General features: G+C 42.3%; 1 protein-coding gene across 2 annotated transcripts; it reads right to left on the reverse strand.

Moving 5' to 3' along the window:
• Positions 1–95: 95 nt before the first annotated feature.
• LOC136673837 (C-terminal binding protein 1) lies at positions 96–20,061 on the reverse strand. Of its 2 annotated transcripts, none has more exons than XM_066649584.1 (9): positions 19,798–20,061; positions 12,781–12,935; positions 7,938–8,082; positions 7,434–7,640; positions 5,688–5,902; positions 4,201–4,331; positions 3,044–3,165; positions 2,494–2,605; positions 96–1,724 (listed from the first exon to the last, which is right to left on the reverse strand). In XM_066649584.1, exons 1-9 carry the CDS (start codon positions 19,835–19,837, stop codon positions 1,538–1,540), a joined length of 1,314 nt encoding a protein of 437 aa, XP_066505681.1. In that variant the 5' UTR covers positions 19,838–20,061; the 3' UTR covers positions 96–1,537. The 2 variants fall into 2 exon arrangements, with proteins under 2 accessions (XP_066505681.1, XP_066505680.1); XM_066649583.1 differs by having other exon boundaries at positions 3,044–3,171.
• Positions 20,062–21,499: the final 1,438 nt, after the last annotated feature.

The raw sequence follows: 21,499 nt of genomic DNA on the forward strand, positions 1-21,499 counted from the left end.
TGTGCAGTAGTTTGAACCCCCTTCTGTCTAATCTGGAGCACGCACTTTGACCCGTTTTTTGAGGTATGCTCTGACAAAGACCTCCCACATAGCTTTTAATTTGGACTTTTATTTCATTTAAAATAATTCATACAAATGCATACAGTCACAAACATTTCTTTTTGGATTCTGTTTAACAAAAAAATAATGATATCTCATAGTATATATAGTATGTATATTGCTAGCCTACCACTTTAACCAGGAAGGAAACTATGTAGGCAATGGAGCGCTGCAACTATCTCCAGCAGCTCAGAGCTGCCTCAGAAAACACGATACAATCAAATCACACACAAACAGGCAAGCAGGACGCCAGCTTTTCACAAGACAACTGGGGTTAGCTTTTCCGTCCAGGAACTAACGGAAATAACTTTTTTTTTAACCTTTTAACACGAAAGGTAGTACATGCTTAACAAAGTTAACAAACAGAAAAAGAAAAATATACAAAATAAAAAACATTGAATATACTTTTTGAAAGTATTTTTGTATATCGGACTACAAAAAGACACATGGGTACAAAAAACAATGCACTATGTGGTTTAAATTCAGAAGAGAGGGAGAAGGGGGGGAAAATAACTTTCCTGAGAGGGTGTGCAAAACGGGCCTCTTCCGGGGCGATTAAAAATCAAGAATGACAATAAAAAACATAATAAAACCAATAAAATAAAAGCAAATATCATTTGTAATATCTATTAAGTCGGTCAGGTGCCTCCCTTTATGCTGTTTTTTCTTTTTTTTTTTTTTTGTTTCTTTTCTACAAACCATGGATTATGTTCTAAAAACTGTACACAAACAGGTTACATTCATAACTACTGCTTTTTTTGTTGCTGTTTTTATCTTAACGATGAAACCCATAGGACACAGGAAAACAGATAAAATGGCCCACTGCACTTGGACAGACTACGATCTAAAACCAGCAGGAACAGCCTCGGGGCGGGGAGAAGGTTTTGTTTGTTTCCAAAAACAAATCCACAAGATATTTAACTCTCTTTTTTGTAGCTGAATCCACACCATATTTCCAAAAGAGAAAAACAAACAAAATAAAAAACAGAAAAAGGGGAGAGTGAGACAGAGAGAGAGAACACAATCCACCACCTTCTGCTCAAATGGCGGGCTACTTCAGAGAGAAAGTAGTGGCTGTGTGTGTGTGTGTGTGTGTGTGTTTCATGGCCAGTTCTCCCCTACTTTACTCTCTGGGGTACTGGAGGAGAGAGGGACAGTGGGACAGTTCTGTAGTGGTTAGGGAATGCATGTATTTGTGTGTGTGTGTGTGAGTGTGTGTGCATGTTTCTAAATGTGCATGTTTTCTGAGGCCAATTCTGCTTATAATGTTAGTGGGTAATTAATTGTATAATTGTAGTGGGTTTAGAGAGAATGAGTATATTTGTGTGTGTGTGTGTATTTCATGGCCAGTTCTGTTCCTCTTCTTGGTTCTTTGGGGTTCTGGAGGACAGAGGGGCAAAGGAACAGTTCTGTAGTGGTTTGGCGAGTGTGTTTGTGGCTACAACTGTTCGTTGGGGTGCTGCTCTCGGTCCGGCTCAGCTTTGCTGGTCTGACCCGGCGAGGGAGCATGAGGCGGGTGGGCGACAGGGGGCAGGCTGTGGGTTATGGGCACTGCACTCGGTACAATCCCTTCCACTGGGGGAGGAAGGCCCCCAGAAGCCAGGCTCACGACACCTGGGGGGTACCTGGAAAACACAAGTGAGAAAAACATCAGGAAACGGATCTGACAGATGAATCCACTACAGAACTCTCCCTCTCTCACAGCCTCATACTGCTCTTTTCCACTGCAAGGTCCCTCTGCTTTTCCACTCCTCCACCAGGTAAATCAGGTCCTGGTTCTGGAAGTGGATTCTTGTTTAGTGGCTGTTCTCTCATGGTTCAGAGCGAGCTGAGTAGGAACTAAACCGTGGCGTGTAAACCTTGCAGAGCGCTGATTGTCCAGAGAGAGTCGTCACTCTACACCACGCAACGCAGACGTCCAGCACCAACTCTCCATCTGTAAAATCTCCAGCTGCAGCAGAGATCACGTTTGTTTTTATCCGACTCACGATGGCAGCTCGTAAAATTACGCCGTGGTCTTTTGAAGAGGTTCAAACGCTCCTTGGATCGGTGGCCGACGAAAGAATCCAGCGAGAGCTAGACACTGCAACAAGGAAGGAACAAACTCTACTGATCTGTCTGAACTGATGACGGAGCTGTGTTCAGTCCCAAACAACAACGCACCAATACACCATGAGTAAACACCTCTTAACGTTACCACCACCGTTGTTGTGGTTTCCAAAACCCACTCTTCCCCTTAGAGACGGGGTTTGAGACGACACCCAGTACATTTCAGGGTGGAGCCGTGGGAGTGGAAAACCAACCAGGGACCAATCAGAGAGTAGAGACCAGTAGAGTGCAGACCATGCAGTGGAAAAACACAGTTTTTATGAGTTTATGTTAAATTGTGTGCACCTATAAGCTCCGTTCAGCTCTGGGTGGATTGCAGGGTCCATGCCGGCCCAGTGTGTGGTCTGTGTGAGGAACTCTTTATTCACACAGTTCTTCAGACTATCAGGAATACGGCCTGGGGGCAGAAAATGAAGTATTAATTAACCCGCTGGGTTCACAATCTCTAACATGAATTTCTCCATCTGTAAACCTTCTAAACCCACACTCTTGGACACAGAGTGGACTTTTGGACACAGTATTATCCCCAAGAACAGAACAAATCCATCACAGTCTTCTGCAGCTTTTTCCTGATAGAGCTCAGAACGAATGCAGCGCCCAATAAACTCACACTTTATTTTTAGGTTATTTTTTGTTGAATTAAATGACAATCATCATGTTTAATACGACACAACAGTCACCGTAAATGACAAAAGAGCAGAGAATGTTTGAATTATGAATTACAATTACACATCACACAGAAATGCTCTAAAACTCATTTGTACAACTGATGTATTTAAGTTTTTCCAGAAACTGAATCAACACATTAAAGTCCGCCAAAATGTCTCTGTTTTACCTGTGACGGCTCTGCGGATCTCCCGGGCTGCCTCCTCTCTCATCTCGATGGAGGCCTGCTCGCTGTACCAGGCGGCGTGAGGAGTGCAGATCAGATTCGGAGCGTCCTTCAGAGGACCCTGGCTGAAACTGACCAAAACAGATTAGGCTTTAGAGCAGCCAGATACGTTTGAATTGCTGACTCAAAAGGGAGGCTCCCCCCAAAACCTTTTTATTTACGCAGCTGGCTCCTCGCCCCAGACACCCATCAACCTCCGCCAATTTTCAGAAACGTTTACAGAACAAAATTTACAGAGCTCATAAAAATAAAACCTATTCATTTCAGCAGAGCTCACCTGAGGGGTCCCGCAGTCCTCTATCCCACACACACTGGAGAGCCGCTGCTCGACAGGACATCAGAGCTTGGGCCAGTTCCCAAAATCACATACAACATCAGGCTCAGGTTTGTTTTCTGTATTCTCTCTCACTCCCTCTCTCATTCTCTCTCCGTAATTCTTGTTCTTTCTTTCCGTCTTTCTTTGTCTCTAATTCCCTTTTTCAACATTTCTCACACTCAAATCCTCTCTTTCTTTCCCACACTTGCCCTGTCATTCTTTCTCTCTCTCCCTCTCATTCCTTCTCTGTCTTTAATTCTCTCACACACTCTCCCCCTTTCTCACTCTTCTTCTGTCTGTAAATCTCTCACATATTTTCAGTCTCTGTAATTGTCTTTCATTCCCTTTCTCACCATCTCTCTCTCTCTCTGAGGCTGAGGTTGTATGTTTTATGTGACGTTTCTGGGATGTTTTGTTTGGCCCCATCAGCTCTTGGGTAAAGTCTCGTCAGGTCCGGTCACAAAGTCAGATTTAAAGGAACAATAAGTAATTTTTTTACCATAAAATTACAGCTTCAAAATATTTGTGATGCTCCACTAAGCTGTTATAGGGACTACAGATCCTCGGTTGTTGCTATTCCAGCCTTCAGCGCTGCAGAAACTGCACTATGTAACTTGTGGAGAGGTGTAGGAAACCACCCCCCTCCTCATTGGTTTCAGTGTAGTGTTGTAAATATGAAATACACTAGGGGGAGCCCCAGGAGCAAAAAAAACCCAAATCTTACCTAGTGTTCCTTTAAGCCTTAACTCCATGCCCAATGTCTAACGCACAGACAGAGACTCACCTAAAGGGCTCTGTCTCGTGGACGTCCAGAGCTGCTCCCCGTATTCTTCCCTCTTTCAGCGCCTGAGCCAGAGCCTTCTCATCCACCAGCCCTCCTCTCGCAGTGTTCACCAGGAACGCTCCCTGACGCATCTACAACAAACAGAGCAACGTCCCATAATACACTCCATCAACTTCATGCTTCAGAGTACACACCCCACACAGACCCAACACACATCAGGAAGCTGAGGACAGTGTGTATCTGCACACACACACACACCAACGTGAAACTGAAGCGTGTCGAAGCCTGTGTGAGTGTGTTTCCTGTTTGATTAGGTGCTGTGTGTTTGTGTGTTTGTCAGTGGTGGTGTTTTCTGTGTTGTCTGTGTGAATGTGAAGTTAATAAAGAGGCACCCTGCACTGGACTGGATAAATATGAGGCTTCTCCTCATGATTAAATCAGCAAAATATTATCACAGATTTTACTATTTACTCTGTACACACTTTTCATTCAAAACAGCTTCAGTTCTTTCAGAACATCTGCTTTCATTCTTCCAAATAAATCTGCAGCCACGCTTCCAAAGTTCAGGTTTAGACATCGGTTGCATTTCCAGCTTCTCAAGGCCACGGTCAGTGATGGTGAGGTCTGAGAAACTCCAGCAACTTTTGATGTGTCTCTCCAATTCAGGGAATGTCACTTTCAAATCCAGAGCACATAAAAGTGCAATCCAGCACAGAAAAATGAATTACACCTCACATCAGCACTTGCCAAAGCCAAACGTGACAGGTTTTATAAAACCTGAGCCTGAAATGAGAGTTTGATGTCCTCTATTTTAAATTATAATTATAATAATAATTAATGGCACTTTTCATTAACCCAAAAACGCTGTTTACAATAAATAAATAAAGAAGTCATAAAGCATTTCTGTGGTTAGTCAATGATTTTTTCATTTCAATGATTCCATTGTCATCAACTATAGTTCAAACATTTACTTTTGCTTTTAAATCCTTAAAAAGGATTCAGAGCAAAAATCCAGAGCACATAAAAGTGCAATCCACATCTCAGACGCTCAGTTGAAGTGTCTCCGGTGGGAATGTCCTTCTCCAGTGTCTGTGCTCTTTTCTGGAAGTGGATCTCGAAGATGTAGTGTTTGTTAATATTCTTGAGGTGAAAACACATCTGCAGTTGTGTGAATACGGTTTGGCACTAAACACTTTTTATTTGTGTGTGTACTTAATTAAAGCAACACTAAGTAGTATTTTCACCTTAAACGTACAGCTTCAAAATAATTGTGGTGCTCCACTGAGCTGTAACAGAGAAAATAGAGCCTCTGTTGTTTTTATTTTTTCTAGCTCAGCACCACTATGTAACTTATGGAGGCTGGCAGGAAACCACCTCTCCTCCCTCTGTCCCCCTCCCTCCCCTTCCCCTGTGGAAGTGCTAAAATCTGAAGTGAGAGCTTCATTTTCTGGTCCAACAGATGGCTGTGTGAGTGTGTGTGTGTGTACCTGTTTGATGGTGAAGTCGTTGATGAGGTGGTGGTTGTGTTCGTTGAGGCTGCAGTGGAGCGAGACACAGTCCGAGTGGAAGAGAAGGTCCTGCAGAGTGTTGACCCTCTGGAGTCCGAGAGCTCGCTCCATTCCATCAGACAGATACGGGTCGTAAAAGATCACGTTAAACCCGAACGCTTTGGCCCTCAGAGCAACAGCCTGTCCCACACGCCCTGAGCACACACACACACACACACACAATAAGTTTAAAGTTTTTGTGTAATGTATAATTGTTATTCAAAATTCAAAAAATCTCCTGCATTCTTTTGTCATCTAATGGTAACTATTGTACTTTAAATTATTTTTATTTTAAAAAATAGTTTTTAAAAAAACTAAAGTTGAAGTATTAATACGCTACATTAGGGCTGGACAATAACTTAATATGAATATATATCACAATATAACATGTTTCAATAACAATGATGTGATTTATTAACACATTTTCAGTATTTCAGTACACATTATGTACAGCATCTGTCACTGTCTGATGTTAATTACAGGGTGCTGCCATCAGCTCACTGCACTATTTTAAATTTAAAGTTAGTTTAAAAATAGGCGGCACGGTGATGCAGTCACACAGCTCCAGGGACCTGGAGGTTGTTGGTTTGATTCCCGCTCCATGGTGTGTTCTCCCTGTGTCTGCGTGGGTTTCCTCCGGGTGACTGTCTGTGAGGAGTGTTGTGTGTTCTCCCTGTGTCTGCGTGGGTTTCCTCCGGGTGACTGTCTGTGAGGAGAGTGGTGTGATCCCCCTGTGTCTGCATGGGTTTCCTCCGGGTGACTGTCTGTGAGGAGTGTGGTGTGTTCTCCCTGTGTCTGCGTGGGTTTCCTCCGGGTGACTGTCTGTGAGGAGTGTGGTGTGTTCTCCCTGTGTCTGCGTGGGATGGCTCCGGGTGACTGTCTGTGAGGAGTGTGGTGTGTTCTCCCTGTGTCTGCGTGGGTTTCATCCGGGTGACTGTCTGTGAGGAGTTTGGTGTGTTCTCCCTGTGTTCACGTGGGTTTCCTCCGGGTGACTGTCTGCAAGGAGTGTGGTGTGTTCTCCCTGTGTCTGCGGGGGTTTCCTCCGGGTGCTCCAGTTTCCTCCCACAGTCCAAAACACACACTGGTAGGTGGATTGGCGACTCAAAAGTGTCCGTAGGTGTGAGTGTGTGAGTGAATGTGTGAGTGTGTGTGTTGCCCTGTGAAGGACTGGCGCCCCCTCCAGGGTGTATTCCGGCCTTGCGGCCAATGATTCCAGGTAGGCTCTGGACCCACTGCGACCCTGAATTGGATAAGCGCTTACAGATAATGAATGAATGAATAGTTTAAAAATATTAGTTTTGACAGTAGTGTTATGTTTCTTGTTTGTTCTGCGCAGGTTTTTTGTGGCCTTTATGTTGTTATATCAATATCAAAATGATATCGTATCAACCAAAATTAAGAAATATATTGTGACCTCGCTTACAGCTGTATATTAGTGACTTTCTCCTCAAATCCACTTGTTTAAACATCAATAAACAATATGCACTTATTTGTCTCGCTCTCTGGACTTCAGCTCTGTGGAGACTCAGTTCTAAGATGAACTCTAACATTCAATCTGAGTAACCTCTGTTCCAAACTTAAGTGGCTGATCATCCACCATCTGGAATAAAACTTTTCAGCAAATACTTCTGTTAAACAGACATCTGTAAAGATTATTAATATAATTAATAAATATTAGCTTCTCACCGAGTCCAATGATGCCGAGCGTCTCTCCTCGGATGCGAGCGGCTCCGGACGCTACTTCCCGAATCTGCTCTACGCTCTGGACCCGCGTGCCCTCACGGAGAGCCTGGTGCAGCCAAGCTGTGCGTCTGTACAGGTTTAAGATGTGACAAAGTGTAGAGTCGGCCGTCTCTTCCACCGACGCAGAGGGCATGTTACACACCGCGATTCCTACACGACAGGAAAAAGGTAAACACTGTGTTACGGAGAAGCACCTTTAATTTTACATAGATAGATTTTGCATTGACACTTTTTATAAGTACACTTTCAACACCTTTGTCACTGACAATGTAACATGCTCTGAACAATATTTCCTTATTAAAAAAGCATTTTAAACATTGTAATGCTTTATTAATATGGGAAATAATGTTCAGAGCACGTTACATTGTAATCTGTGGCTGTGATTATGAAACTAGAGCTCAGCCAACGCTGCTCAGGACACAGCAGAGATGATGAGGAGAGTGTTACCTAATTCTCCGGCAGATTTTATGTCGATGTTGTCGAAGCCGCTGCCGATGCGGACGATGATTCGAAGTGCTTTAAATTTCTCCAGATCTTCTCGCGTTAGTGTGATGGTGTGATACATTAGAGCTCCCACTGCTTCATTCAGTACCTGCATTCAGTACAGCACAGAAAAATGAATTACACCTCACATCAGCACTTGCCAAAGCCAAACGTGACAGGTTTTATAAAACCTGAGCCTGAAATGAGAGTTTGATGTCCTCTATTTTAAATTATAATTATAATAATAATTAATGGCACTTTTCATTAACCCAAAAACGCTGTTTACAATAAATAAATAAAGAAGTCATAAAGCATTTCTGTGGTTAGTCAATGATTTTTTCATTTCAATGATTCCATTGTCATCAACTATAGTTCAAACATTTACTTTTGCTTTTAAATCCTTAAAAAGGATGGGTGAAAATGCTCTTATGTCGCTGTTATACGTTGGCTCCTTCTGTTTTGATCTCTGACCACAGAAAGGTAGTCAGGGCAGTGAGTTCATTTCTCTGGAGCAGGTTATTGAGTCACAGCGCTGGTCTTTCAGTTTCTCTTTCACGCATTTCACAATCACACCACTTCTGATACTCCTACACTCTCAAAAAAAAGGAAATTTCCTTCCATTTATTACATAGAAATAACCTTAACTTCAGAAGGAAAACACCTAAAAACCAAAGACTGTCGGAATTAAATCTCAGTAACGGCTCGTTCAATCAAGCTTTTCCCAGCTATGGATTTAATCTGATCTTTTTCTGACCCCATTAACATATGATCACAGGGAGAACAGAACTTTAAATCCTTGAATTTTAACATGACAGCTGTCTTTTACACTGGAGGAATAGAGCATTAGAAAAGCTTAAAAAAAACTAGGAAATGATTATATTACATATATTTTTTTATTATTTCCTTCTCCTGAAAAGCTGCCACTTCAGAGGTGTGAGGCTTTGACATCACAAAAAGAGCAAATTCATATCAGACAACTTAAGTCTCCTTATATGGTCAAAGGTGCAAAGGGGGAACAAAGTGTACACACTACTTTACACAGACTCTTTATTCAAAAGCATTAAAAGACTGAACATTACTAAATCTCAGCTGTTTCCTCATCTGCTGTGTTTTTTTAAACCAACGGCTGAAATGGAGTCGACAGTTTCGCTTGTCTTTGTCATGTACGACCGATTCTGATCCCTGACAAATACCCTGCAGCTCTACAACAGCTTCTCTTCATGCTCGAGGGGAGCGTGTAATATCTTTGTCTATTCAGTGAGAGAACTTTAAACTGGTAAAATATCCGTGTTCTTGCTTGTGAAAGAGGAGAGAGAGGGAGAAATAGCAGAGAGCCATCTGTCTCGAGGAGCTTGGAGAGAGACTTGACCTGGCCTTCCTCCAGAAACACACAACACCAGCCAAAAGCAATCTGCAAATCAGCAGAAAAACAGACAACCACCGCCTTATTTAAGATCTGAATCAGAGGCCTTCCTCTGCTCAGGAAACATAAATATTCACAAGCGGGACAATATCAAACCCGAAAGATTTATGAGTCTCAGAATACGTCGGATGTCTTTCTACTCTTCCTGCTTAATAAAACAAATATTAAAAGCAAAACAACATGTTCTAATACTGGCTTAATTACAGCATAATTACAACTACTACAACTACTACATAAACTCTGCCCTCGGGTAATTGCCCAAGCAGAACACGAACAAAAACATAGATCTAAGCAAAATTCATCTTCATTATCAACCTTTCCTTTTATTTACAGTCTAAATGGCTATTAAGTACAAGATATTTTCACTTTTCTGCATCAACAAAACAAACATTTAACAGAAAACTGCCCCAAAAGCTCCGACACTAAATAGAAAACCACATCCATCAGTGCTTCGTTTAACCACACCTTCATTTTCTGCACCATCTCCCACTTTAACCCTCCACCCTTCACCATCCAACAACGAAGTTATAGCGGTGTACAACAAAATCTCCCCTAAGGTGTGGCTCACATTCTGCTCCCCTTCAAACCCACAAATGCAAACAAACACACACACACCTCAACTGCCATACACAGGTCTCTCTCATGTAGATAATGTTTATGTAATGTGCAATTATTAGACATTGTACAATGTACAAAGAAATGTGTCTTCCACATTTAACCCATTTGTGGCAGTGAACACACGCACACACACACTAGTGCACTTGGGGCTGTGAGCACACACACAGAGCGGCAGGCAGTCACCCCCGGTGCCTAGGGAGCAGTTGTAGGTTCGGTGCCATGCTCAGGGGCCCCTGAGAGGGAGACAGTGCTGTTCCTTCACTCCCACTGCCCCCAATTTTCCTGCCACTTTAGTTATTTAGTTTAGTAATTAAACCAATGAACTTTCAGCCCTCTAACCATTAGTCCACAGCTGCCCCAGTTAAAAAGGAGCCAAGTTGTTCATTCATCTTCTGTAACCACTTTATTATTTTAGGGGTCACAATTATTTTAGTGGGTCTACGAGCCTATGTGGAATCACAGGATGCAACAAAACCTTCCTGGACAGAGCAGCACACACTCACCCAGTCTCTCACACACTCACCCAGTCTCTCACCCAGTCACCCAGTCACTCACACTCACCCAGTCTCTCACACACTCACCAAGTCACTCACACACTCACCCAGTCACTCACACACTCACCCAGTCTCTCACCCAGTCACTCACCCCGTCACTCACACACTCACCTAGTCACTCACACACTCACCCAGTCTCTCACACACTCACCCAGTCTCTCACGCACTCACCCCGTCACTCACACACTCACCAAGTCACTCACACACTCACCAAGTCACTCACACACTCACCAAGTCACTCACACACTCACCCAGTCTCTCACAGACTAACCCAGTCACTCACATACTCACCAAGTCACTCACACACTCACCCAGTCTCTCACAGACTCACCCAGTCTCTCACCCAGTCACTCACCCCGTCACTCACACACTCACCCAGTCACTCACGCACTCACACAGTCACTCATACCGGTGGAGAGACTCACACTCACCCAGTCACTCACACACTCACCCTGTCACTCACACTCACCTAGTCACTCACCCAGTCACTCATGCACTCACCCCGTTACTCACACACTCACCCAGTTACTCACACTCACCCCGTCACTCACCTTGTCACTCACACACTCACCCAGTCACTCACACACTCACCCCATCACTCACGCACTCACCCCGTCACTCACACTCACCTAGTCACTCACACACTCACCCAGTCTCTCACACACTCACCCAGTCACTCACACACTCACCCCATCACTCACACACTCACCCAGTCTCTCACATACTCACCCAGTCACTCACGTACACACCCAGTCACTCACGCACTCACACAGTCTCTCACACACTCACCCAGTCACTCACACACTCGCCCAGTCATTCACACACTCACTCTGTCACTCACACACTCGCTCTGTCACTCACACACTCAACCCGGTAAACAGTTTCACACAAACTATCCACATATCAACATGTGTGTGTTTGGACTGTGGGAGGAAAGTGGAGCACCTGATGGAAACCAACACAGACAAAGGGAGAACACACCACACTCCTCACAGACAGTCACCTGAGGCTGGGATTAAACACAACTCCACACCCTGGAGCTGTATGGCAGTGACACCCCTGCAGCGCCCCCATGGGGCCTTGAAACGGCCAACAGAGGAGATTAAACACGAGATAAACAGTAACCCATCAGATAAATAGCACTCAGAGCTTCCATCTCTGAGCGAGAGGAGGATATCAGGCTCTGTTCTCCCTTCTGATCTGAACAAATCCACAGATGATGCATAACATACTCCAACTCTTATCATATCTGACAAAACGCGGCAGAAAAGGAGTACCGCCTGATATCAGAAAAGCTGAGAAATTGAGTTTATTTTAAGCCCATGTTTTCAAAAAAGTTCCAGTAGTTATTCATTTCTCCTAAAATTCTGATGAGACCCAAAACAGAGCATGCTGTACTCTGTGATGTAATTTATCCTGATAACAGTGCTATATCGTCATATCGCCCACGCATACCTCTACATTTCTACATGTTGTTGATTACGCAAACTACATTTTGTAGTTTCTAGAACAGTCTTTTTCCTCTTGCATTTGAAAGTAGAACAACAGCCTGAAATAGCAGGTCTTAGTGATGAGTGGATGTGGTTAAAAAGACATAAATCTACAGCATAAAATGTCATATCAAATGACTTACATATGGAGGACATGCTGTGCTCCGCTACCACAAACATGTAATTCATCTGTCAAAGCTGCTCAACGTGTCTGACAGGCTCCAGTGTTCTCCTAATGCAGGGTTTATGAGGGGAAAATCAGGACCCACTCTCACTTCACATCTGAGAAAATACTCAGGCGCTTGTGTCTTTTCCTCCATTCAACACTGTGGTTCAGAAAGGATGTAGAGCTGTGAAGAAGCCCTTACTTAGAGTCATTAATGAGCAGTAGGAAGTGGTTAGAGAGCCATAAAGCTAGGGTCATATCAGACTACATACGTACAGACTAGGCTTTATTCTCTGCTACTGCATGGACCTTGTCTGACTGAGGAGAACATCAAACCCCACTTTTAATTCAGATCTTAACATGTTTCTTTATGTCTGACAAGTTCATCTGTGTCACAAATGTGTGCTTCTACACACTCCGCAAAAATCAATAAGGTCTTGTATGGACAAACGTGCCACGCTCATTTTACACCACAACAGAAATCTAATTTAAGTGAAGAGCATTCAAAACCTTGAAGGTGTTTTTATGACTACTTCAGCTGAAGAGGGTCCTCTACCTTCTCGTGGATCTCCTGCGTGGACTGGGCGTCACAGAAGGCCACAGTGGCCACGTCCTTCAGGATGGGCATCTCCACCGTACAGTCCCTACCGTCCAGCAGCGCCACCAGGGGACGAGGATGCATGGGACCGTTCATTATCGGAGGCCTGATGCCTAAAAACAGAGCAGTGACATAAGTGTTATTTCACTGTTATGTATCTTTTCTCACTTGAATGGAACTTATTTTTTCTTGTTTTTAAAGTTGCTGTGTCCTGGTGTTTTAGGTTAAAGTTAGGCACTGTGATTCTGGTGTGTGTATGTGTGTGTATCTTAGTTTGGAGAACACCAGGAGCGTTGTAAAGATTTAAAAAACACATAACACTAACTCTGCACTTCACAGAACAGAGTATAGACTCACTATTACAAATTATTTCATTGCTGTCTTTTTACACTTTCATATCATTATATATGTGCATTAAATAAGCACTGTTGTCTACTTGTATCAAAACAATAACTACAACAGGTTGCACACTGGACTGTAGAGTTATTTTATTTATTTCCACTGTGAAGTTGACTTTAGAAAAGGAAGGACATATCTGTTTAGGTGCTTTGCGTGTGACGGACTAACACTAAGTGAATAAGATGTATTTGCATGGGATGGGTAAAATCAGACAGATGTATATATCATCCCATATTCCAGATTTATATTGGTAGCAGAAAATAAAGGGTAGCATCATTCTGAAACGGTGACCACATCATCAGTGTTCACTGGTGTAAATCCCAGACAGGACACATAATCATGAGCTGCTGATGGGACACTGTCTCCCCCAGATCACTGTTTCTCTTTATCCCTGTGTCTCATGAAGCTTCTCATCTGAACTAAATGGAGCGAGAGACGCTGATTGTTTCTGACCACAACTGCCGTTCCCTTCGTTTATGACACTCTGCCAGATCGTAAAAGCCTCATGTTTAACACCGCACTGACACAGGCCTCCCTCAAAACCAACTAGAAGAACACTTTGCAAATAAATCTGACACAATGGAGCAAAGATGGATCTGAACCTGTCACTTCTGTGGTGCGTAATCTCTCGTGTGACCGCTTTGATAAAGGTGCTGGACTTGGGAAGAGCTCTATCTCTCTTCACACATCACAGAGAGATGCCTATATTTTTGGTTATAAATCATTGCTGAATATTTCCAGAAAACCAAGACGAGTGTGTTCTCACCCCTCAGAGCAATATTACCAAGCAACACCTGAAAGAGGGACTCCACTGATCTTTCAGAATTTCTGGATAACTCTGTGGTTGAGATGTAAACAAAGGGAATGAAAAAGGTTGTTTGTGAGATGCTCTGTTCCAGTGTATCTTACTGGGCAGGACTAATGCCACACCTCTAAAAGCAACTCCAAAAAATGCTATTACAAAAAACATTAACAAACAATAGAAGAGATGTCATTTATTGAAAGTTTGAACAAAATGTCGGTCTAAGGACTAGTGCACGGTGGAAGCCAGAAAACATGTTTACAGCTGGTTATGAAGAGGAAATAATATGCTGTATTTGAGCTGTAGTCAAAGAGACACCTGGTTCTATTCACCAACACTGTAAAGAAATCTGAGTCTCTACAATCAAATCTCGGAATTATTTTCTTTCATGACACACACTGAATTGTGCAGCGTTTGGACGGAAAATGGAATTCCCTCTTGATAAATTAAGAGCAAGGTTGACAATTGGCCTTAGATTAAATAAGAGTACAATACATAAAGAGAGTAAAGATGAAGTCTAAAATGAGCAGGATGTCCATAACACTGATCAATACAGATTTAGCTCCCGTGAACTCTACTCCTTCTGCAGCAGGTTTTCAATGGAACTGAATGGATGATGTCTGAAATGGTGGCTCTCACTGGACCCAAATCGGAGCACTCAGGATTCCTCCACTTCATTCCACACGAGAAAGAAAGAGAAGGTCGACAGATCGCACTTCATCACATCTCTACAATTACTCCACTGCCTCAAAGGAAATTACCCACTTCCATCTTACGATCCCCAGTTCCACTCGGAGGAGTGGTTTGGCAGTGGAGACAAATGCAGATTAGGAATTTATCTGAGCCTCAGTAATCACTGATAGCAGGCCTTTAGAGAAGGAGAAGGTAATAAATGCAGGAAAGAGAGAGAGGTTTGAAAAACGAGTCTCGCGTGAGAGTTTAAAAAGAGCTTGGATCTGGCTCATGCGTTAAAATCTAAACAAAACAAAAACAAAGACATCCCAGCGTCAAGGGCACACACAAAGATATTTAAAATAGAGCATAATCTCACAGGAAGGATTCCCAAAATAACAGAAGAATGATTTACATTCAGATTTACATACAGTACCTCAGTTTCCCCTCACGTCTTACAAGCACCACACTGCTTCCAACTCCAAATACAATCCATATGTAAAAGTGACCACAGCCGTCATAACCAAGAAAACATTACAGGACAATAACAAAAACGTTCTTAGTGTTAACTTCCAAGATTTTATCCCTAGCAATTTTAGACCATTTCATTTTCCAAAGACTTGTTTCAATTTCTGATTTTTTAAATAAAATGGTTAGAAGCAGTATTACAAGTTCATTTATTTATTGCCTATAACCCTTATCCAGTTCAGGGCGGCGGTGGGTCCGGAGACACCCTGGAGGTGGCGCCAGTCCTTCACAGGTCGACACACACTCACACATTCACTCACACCTACAGGCACTTTTGAGTCTCCAATCCACCTACCAACATGTGTTTATGGAGCGTGGGAGGAAACCGGAGCACCCGGAGGAAACCTTTGCAGACACAGGGAGAACACATCACACTCCTCACAGACAGTCACCCGGAGGAAACCCACGCAGACACAGAGAGAACACACCACACTCCTCACAGACAATCACCCGGACGAAACCCACGCAGACACAGGGAGAACACACCACACTCCTCACAGACAGTCACCCGGAGGAAACTCACGCAGACACAGGGAGAACACACCACACTCCTCACAGACAGTCACCAGGAGGGAAACTCACGCAGACACAGGGAGAACACACCACACTCCTCACAGACAGTCACCCGGAGGAAACCCACACAGACACATGGAGAACACACCACACTCCTCACAGACAGTCACTCGGAGGAAACCCACACAGACACAGGGAGAACACACCACACTCCTCACAGACAGTCACCCGGAGGAAACCCATGCAGACACAGGGAGAACACACCACACTCCTCACAGACAGTCACCCGGAGCGGGACTCGAACCCACAACCTCCAGGACCCTGGAGCTGTGACAGAGACACTACCTGCTGCGCCACCTATATTACGTGTTAATACTAAAATTTATACTTAATTTAAAATTGCTACAGTTGCATAGGTAGATCACAATCAACTATTTCTTATTTAACAGTAGTAACTAGTAAGGAAGCTGCTAAATTAATCTTGTTAAAAAAATAATAGAAGGTCTAGTAAAATAATCAAATTGTTGCCGCAAAATGCAACTTCAATGTGCAGGAAAATATCTGGGTATAAACTGCTGGGTCATTATTTCTAAGAACATTATTTTTCTGTGGGAATGCATCACTTATAAAAACACAAAATAATGAGGAGGGAGATGTCACTCCCACAGAAATCAGAAGCATAATTTGCATCCACTGTTCATTATTGTGATGATCATCCCATTAGTCCACACACTTTCTAAGGGAGTCCCACTGGTGTTAAGGTGGAATTGATCACTTAAATCATGCTAATTCAGCTTGGAACAGTTATAGTACCTGACTTAATTACCCTGCAAGAGTCTCAGGAAGGAGACTATACATATTTTAAACTAATGCAATAATGATTTTCTGTGTAATTGAAAAGATGAATTATACCAGTTAGTCACAGTTGGGCGCACACATGCTTCGAATATGTTTCACAACAGGATATAACAGCATTCAGGTGGGAAATGAGTCCTGCAGCATAGATTAACTTTAAAGTCCTCATAAAAACAGTGGTACTAATAACAATGGTAATAAGATTAATAATAACAGTATGAAAAAGAAGAGATAAAGAAAGAGATATTATTACTATTAATAATATGGTTGCATTGTCCTTAGTAGTTATTAGAATTAGTATAAACATTCATATAATATGTAAGATATTGTGTTGTAAATTAGAGCTCATGGGGCTCACAAGCCCAACCTGACATGAGAAAAATGTAGTAAATTCTGAAAACATCATAGGGCTGGACAATAATTCAATATCAATATCTATCACAATATTAAATGGTTCAATAACAATAATAATGTGAAATTTAAACACATTTTTCAATATTTCAATATACATTATTTACAGTATCTATCACTGACTGACGGTCATTAGAGGGCGCTGTCGTCAGTTCAGCACTAATATTAAAAATATTAATATTGACAAAGCCAATAGGTTTATGTTAGAAGGTGATGTCATGTTTCTTGTTTTTTCTTGGAAGTATTTCAGTGGCTTATATGTTGTTCATATCACTATATGAATTATATCGTATTGACCAACATTAAGAAATACATCATGATATGAATTTTGGCCATATCGTCCCGCCCTATACCATAACAACCTTGATAATATTATCAATGTTGGCCAACATTACATTAGACACACACTGTACTGCTCTCCAGACACAGCCACGTCACTGTTAAAGTAGCATTGGAATATATATTTTTTTTACTTTTACTTGTAGTAAAATAAATACAGAGCAGGTTTCAGCATGTTTCCAGCACGGGTCGCAATACTGATGCAATCCTTGTATATTTACAAGTACATTAATATGAATCAAGAGCAGATATTTCAGCACACAGCCTAAAACATCCTGCTATTCCAGAGTAAAATAAATACATCTGCCAGCAGATATGTCGTTCAGACACCCTCGTGCATGCCTGGTTTCCAGAGCGATGCTGTTCAGTGTGTCACAGGTGTTGCAGGACCAGGTGAAATATTCATTTCTGCGTGTGACATGTCGGATCTCTATCTATCAGTGAATCGTGGCGTGTGCAGACATGGTGCGCCAGCGTTTTGCCCGAAATCTCTTCCATTTCCCAAAACCAGGTGCCTCCCTCTGCCCTTCTGTGCGCACACTGTCATGGGAAATACTCTCATCGATGCACAAAACAGTTCATTTCATTGATTAAGAAGACGGATCGCCCCTCGCACTCTCTCCATCTCTATACCTCACCTTGTCACACATACACAGGGGGCTTTTATTTTACCCACAAAACCCTCGACAACAGCCTGTTAAGACTAACAGTGTCTATAACAGCTTTACGTTCATATATTTCTAGCATGAAACAAATGTCAACATAATATAAGCCTCCTTAATCCCATGGTGAGCATGAAATTTCGCAAAAACGAGCTTAGGAATCCGTATCGATACTGTCTCATGCCTTTGGAGAACACAAAGGATCACATACTACTATTTGCCATAAACAAAGACCAGAAAACATATCAAAGAACCAGCACTGGATCATCAAAACAGCTGTATTTTGCTCTCACTACATCTATCTATCAGAAAGCTGCTGTGGTTTTACTGCTGTGGCTTTAGAGTGTGCAGCGATTCACGCTATATTAATTTGCATGAATAATAGGAAAGAAATGAAAGGGAAAGATCAAAACAGCTGTATCAAGGAATCACAACCACTGTATGGGGCTCTCCCTGCACTGTTCTATTGGAAAGCTGCTGTGCTCATGCTGCTGTCCCCCTGGGGCAATTACTGAGTGGTATGTGTTTAAATTAGCCAGTTCATAGCAACAAGAACCATCAGGGTCAGCCTCACGCAGGCAATCACTCAGACTAATGTCCCTCTCTTTTGTACGAGGGGATGTAGTAAGAGGCGCTGTCAAAGCTCAAGCCCTGATTGAACATGCGGAGATCTTCTGCTTGGGATTTGGATCAATATGATGCATGAAAAGCCAAAAGAAAAAAAAATTTTTTTAATTGGGCATCCATCAGCAATCTCATTAGAATTGTATTAATACTACAGGAATTTCTACAGCATCCTTATTTGGATCTTATGGCTACACTGAATAACAGGATGCTTTGTTATTATTATTACTATGAAAGATTACTGCAGGAATTGTGTGATGAAAGGGGGGTTGTACAATTCCTTTTAATCATTTTTGGCTCCATCCAAGAGAACTTTTTTTATTTTATTATGGGTTTTGCATGGTTGTGTTGTCTGTTCTTGTCTCCAAACAATTATATATTACTAACAGCTTCTAATGACTAATGTAAATAGTATTTTCTTTTAAGTATACACTGAAATAGGCTTTACCTGCAGCTAAAATTCCCCCTCAGTCTAACGTTACTTCCTATGATCCCACTAGGCTAATTTTTGTCCAATATGATGAAATATGATATTATTCAGATCTCATTTTTGTGTTACATACAAGCTATGACGGCTGCCTCTACAAAAATGCTAAAAATCTTCGTTCGTGTTTATACTTAGCTAAGCTTAACAACCGCGGGTTATTTTAAAAAGAAAAAAAATCCTTCTTAGCAACAAAAAACAACACCGCCTAAAATTAGGAAGCAAGTCAAGGCCGGAACTGGAAGGTACATTTCTGAATATTCCGTTCCACCTTAATAAGCGCAGCCGTTCCATTCTGGCTTCTCGGGCGCCAGAATGGAACAGCTGCAGTACTTAAGGTGGACCGGAGAATTCGAATCACGAGCCAAGTTCAGCGACAGGGGAGAGAGGGGGAGAGAGAGGAGGTGAAGAAGGTGAAAAATACGGCGTTGTACGCGGACGAAGGGCTCGCTTTAGAAGTGATTGGAAAGAGAGAGAGGAGAAGAGAGGAAAGAAGAGAAGAGAGTGGCGGAGAGGAGGGAGGGAGGAAAAAGAAGAAGAAAAAGAGGGGGAGGGAGGAAGGAAGGAAGGAGGAAGGTAGGGCGAAAGAAAATGATCGCCGCACATTAATCGCAGAAGATTCACGTGCGAACAAAAACGTAAGGAAAACGTTTAAAAACGCTAAACGTAAGCGTTTAATTATTTACCTAAAGGCAAGCCTTTGTTCAGCAAATGTGAGCTCCCCATCTTTCAGCGGATTCCTCTTCAACGAGGCATTCACAAAAAAGTCTTCAGCATAAAATCCTCAGCATATGGCGCCTAGCTACCTCCCAATTTCTTATTCCGTTTTTTCCTCTCTCTCTCTCTCTCTCTAAGAGTAGGGCTCTCTCTCTCTAAGAGTAGGACTCTCTCTCTCTCTCTTGCTCACTTTCTATTTCGACACTGAATGCAAGTGTCACTGCATTTGTGTGTGTGTGTGTGTGTGTGTGTGTGTGTGTGTGTGTGAGAAAGAGAGAGAGAGGTGCAAGAAAAAAAGGAATGGGGTGGAGCATTTGCTCTTTTGTTTCCTGAGAGAGGAGAAAAAAATTAGAGAGAGGGGAAAAAATGATGGAAATGCTGGGGAACCTCAGACCAAAGAAGAGATAACTCTTTAATCATATTTTCTTCTCCCTTTTAGAGGTCACTTAGATTTTATGCAACCTATTTTATTCAATTTTTGGTAAAGAACCACATAAAAAGTATATTTACATTAACCTTGCATTCTTTAGAAATGTGGGTCTCAATTTGATCTCTGTTTTAAAGGTAGTCGATTAATAAAGCATTATTACCATTTTATTATCTTATTACATGTGCAAACCATCGCAGTTGGCTTCCATTGTCCACTTAGTGCGATGAGAGGTAGTTATGGGTGCATGTAAATATGTATAAATAGTATAAAAAAGTTTTTTTGTATTTGATGACAAAACAACACCATTCAAACCTGGCCCAATATACAGCTTATTTTCCATATGTGCACTACATGGACAATGTTTACATGTTTATGCTCATGAAAGGAGAGCTGCAGGTGTACTTTGAACCTCTGACTGCGCACTGAATGTGTTTGAGAGTATTTGGATCATGAGAATCCCTAAGTACAACCAGTTTCTGGGACTGAACTTTGGAAATGTGGAAAACCACCAGATCTTCAGCATCTTACACATAAAGGAAATGATTAACTAGCTGCAAAGTTCTCAAAGTGTGACTCAAATCAGAATGAGTCAAGTGTCTGAGTTATCAGGATATTTTTTCTTGTTTAAAAATAGGGATATTAGTATCGTGTTAGACACTCACTTATTTTTATACATTGTGGGTCAGTTCCTCAGCTTTCTGTAATTAATTTTGCTTATGTTGCTTTCAGAGCGATGTGGTTAAATTCGATTCAGCGTCGTTCTTAATCTGCCAGAACATATAAAGAAATGGAAGGGCTTTCTTTATTTCACAGCATTTAAATTAGTGTATTTCAAGGTTTTCATAAAATATCTTTAAATTAAATTGGTTTTTATTTTCAACTTCTGACTATTCGTTCTACATTCAAACACTAGTATCTTTAAAATAATTGCCCTCAGTGTTTTGAAATAAGAAGTAGCAGATGGTGTCTCTGTCACAGCTCCAGGGTCTTGGAGGTTGTGGGTTCGAGTCCCGCTCCGGGTGACTGTCTGTGAGGAGTGTGGTGTGTTCTCCCTGTCTGTGTGGGTTTCCTCCGGGTAACTGTCTGTGAGGAGTGTGGTGTGTTCTCCCTGTGTCTGCGTGGGTTTCCTCCGGGTGACTGTCTGTGAGGAGTGTGGTGTGTTCTCTCTGTGTCTGCGTGGGTTTCCTCCGGGTGACTGTCTGTGAGGAGTGTGGTGTGTTCTCCCTGTGTCTGCGTGGGTT

Source organism: Hoplias malabaricus, chromosome 17 (genome assembly GCF_029633855.1).
Source record: "Hoplias malabaricus isolate fHopMal1 chromosome 17, fHopMal1.hap1, whole genome shotgun sequence".
NCBI lineage: Eukaryota > Metazoa > Chordata > Actinopteri > Characiformes > Erythrinidae > Hoplias > Hoplias malabaricus.

What these genes read in the sequence shown, in the direction of transcription:
- LOC136673837 (XM_066649583.1), bottom strand. Translation starts at nt 19,837, where the DNA reads ATGGGGAGCTCACATTTGCTGAACAAAGGCTTGCCTTTAG. An exon ending in CACGAGACAGAGCCCTTTAG is followed by an intron (nt 3,172 to 4,200) that starts GTGAGTCTCTGT and finishes TGTTTTGGTCAG; the next exon opens with TTTCAGCCAGGGTCCTCTGA. An exon ending in GAGCTGAACGGAGCTTATAG is followed by an intron (nt 1,725 to 2,493) that starts GTGCACACAATT and finishes TGTGTTTTCCAG; the next exon opens with GTACCCCCCAGGTGTCGTGA.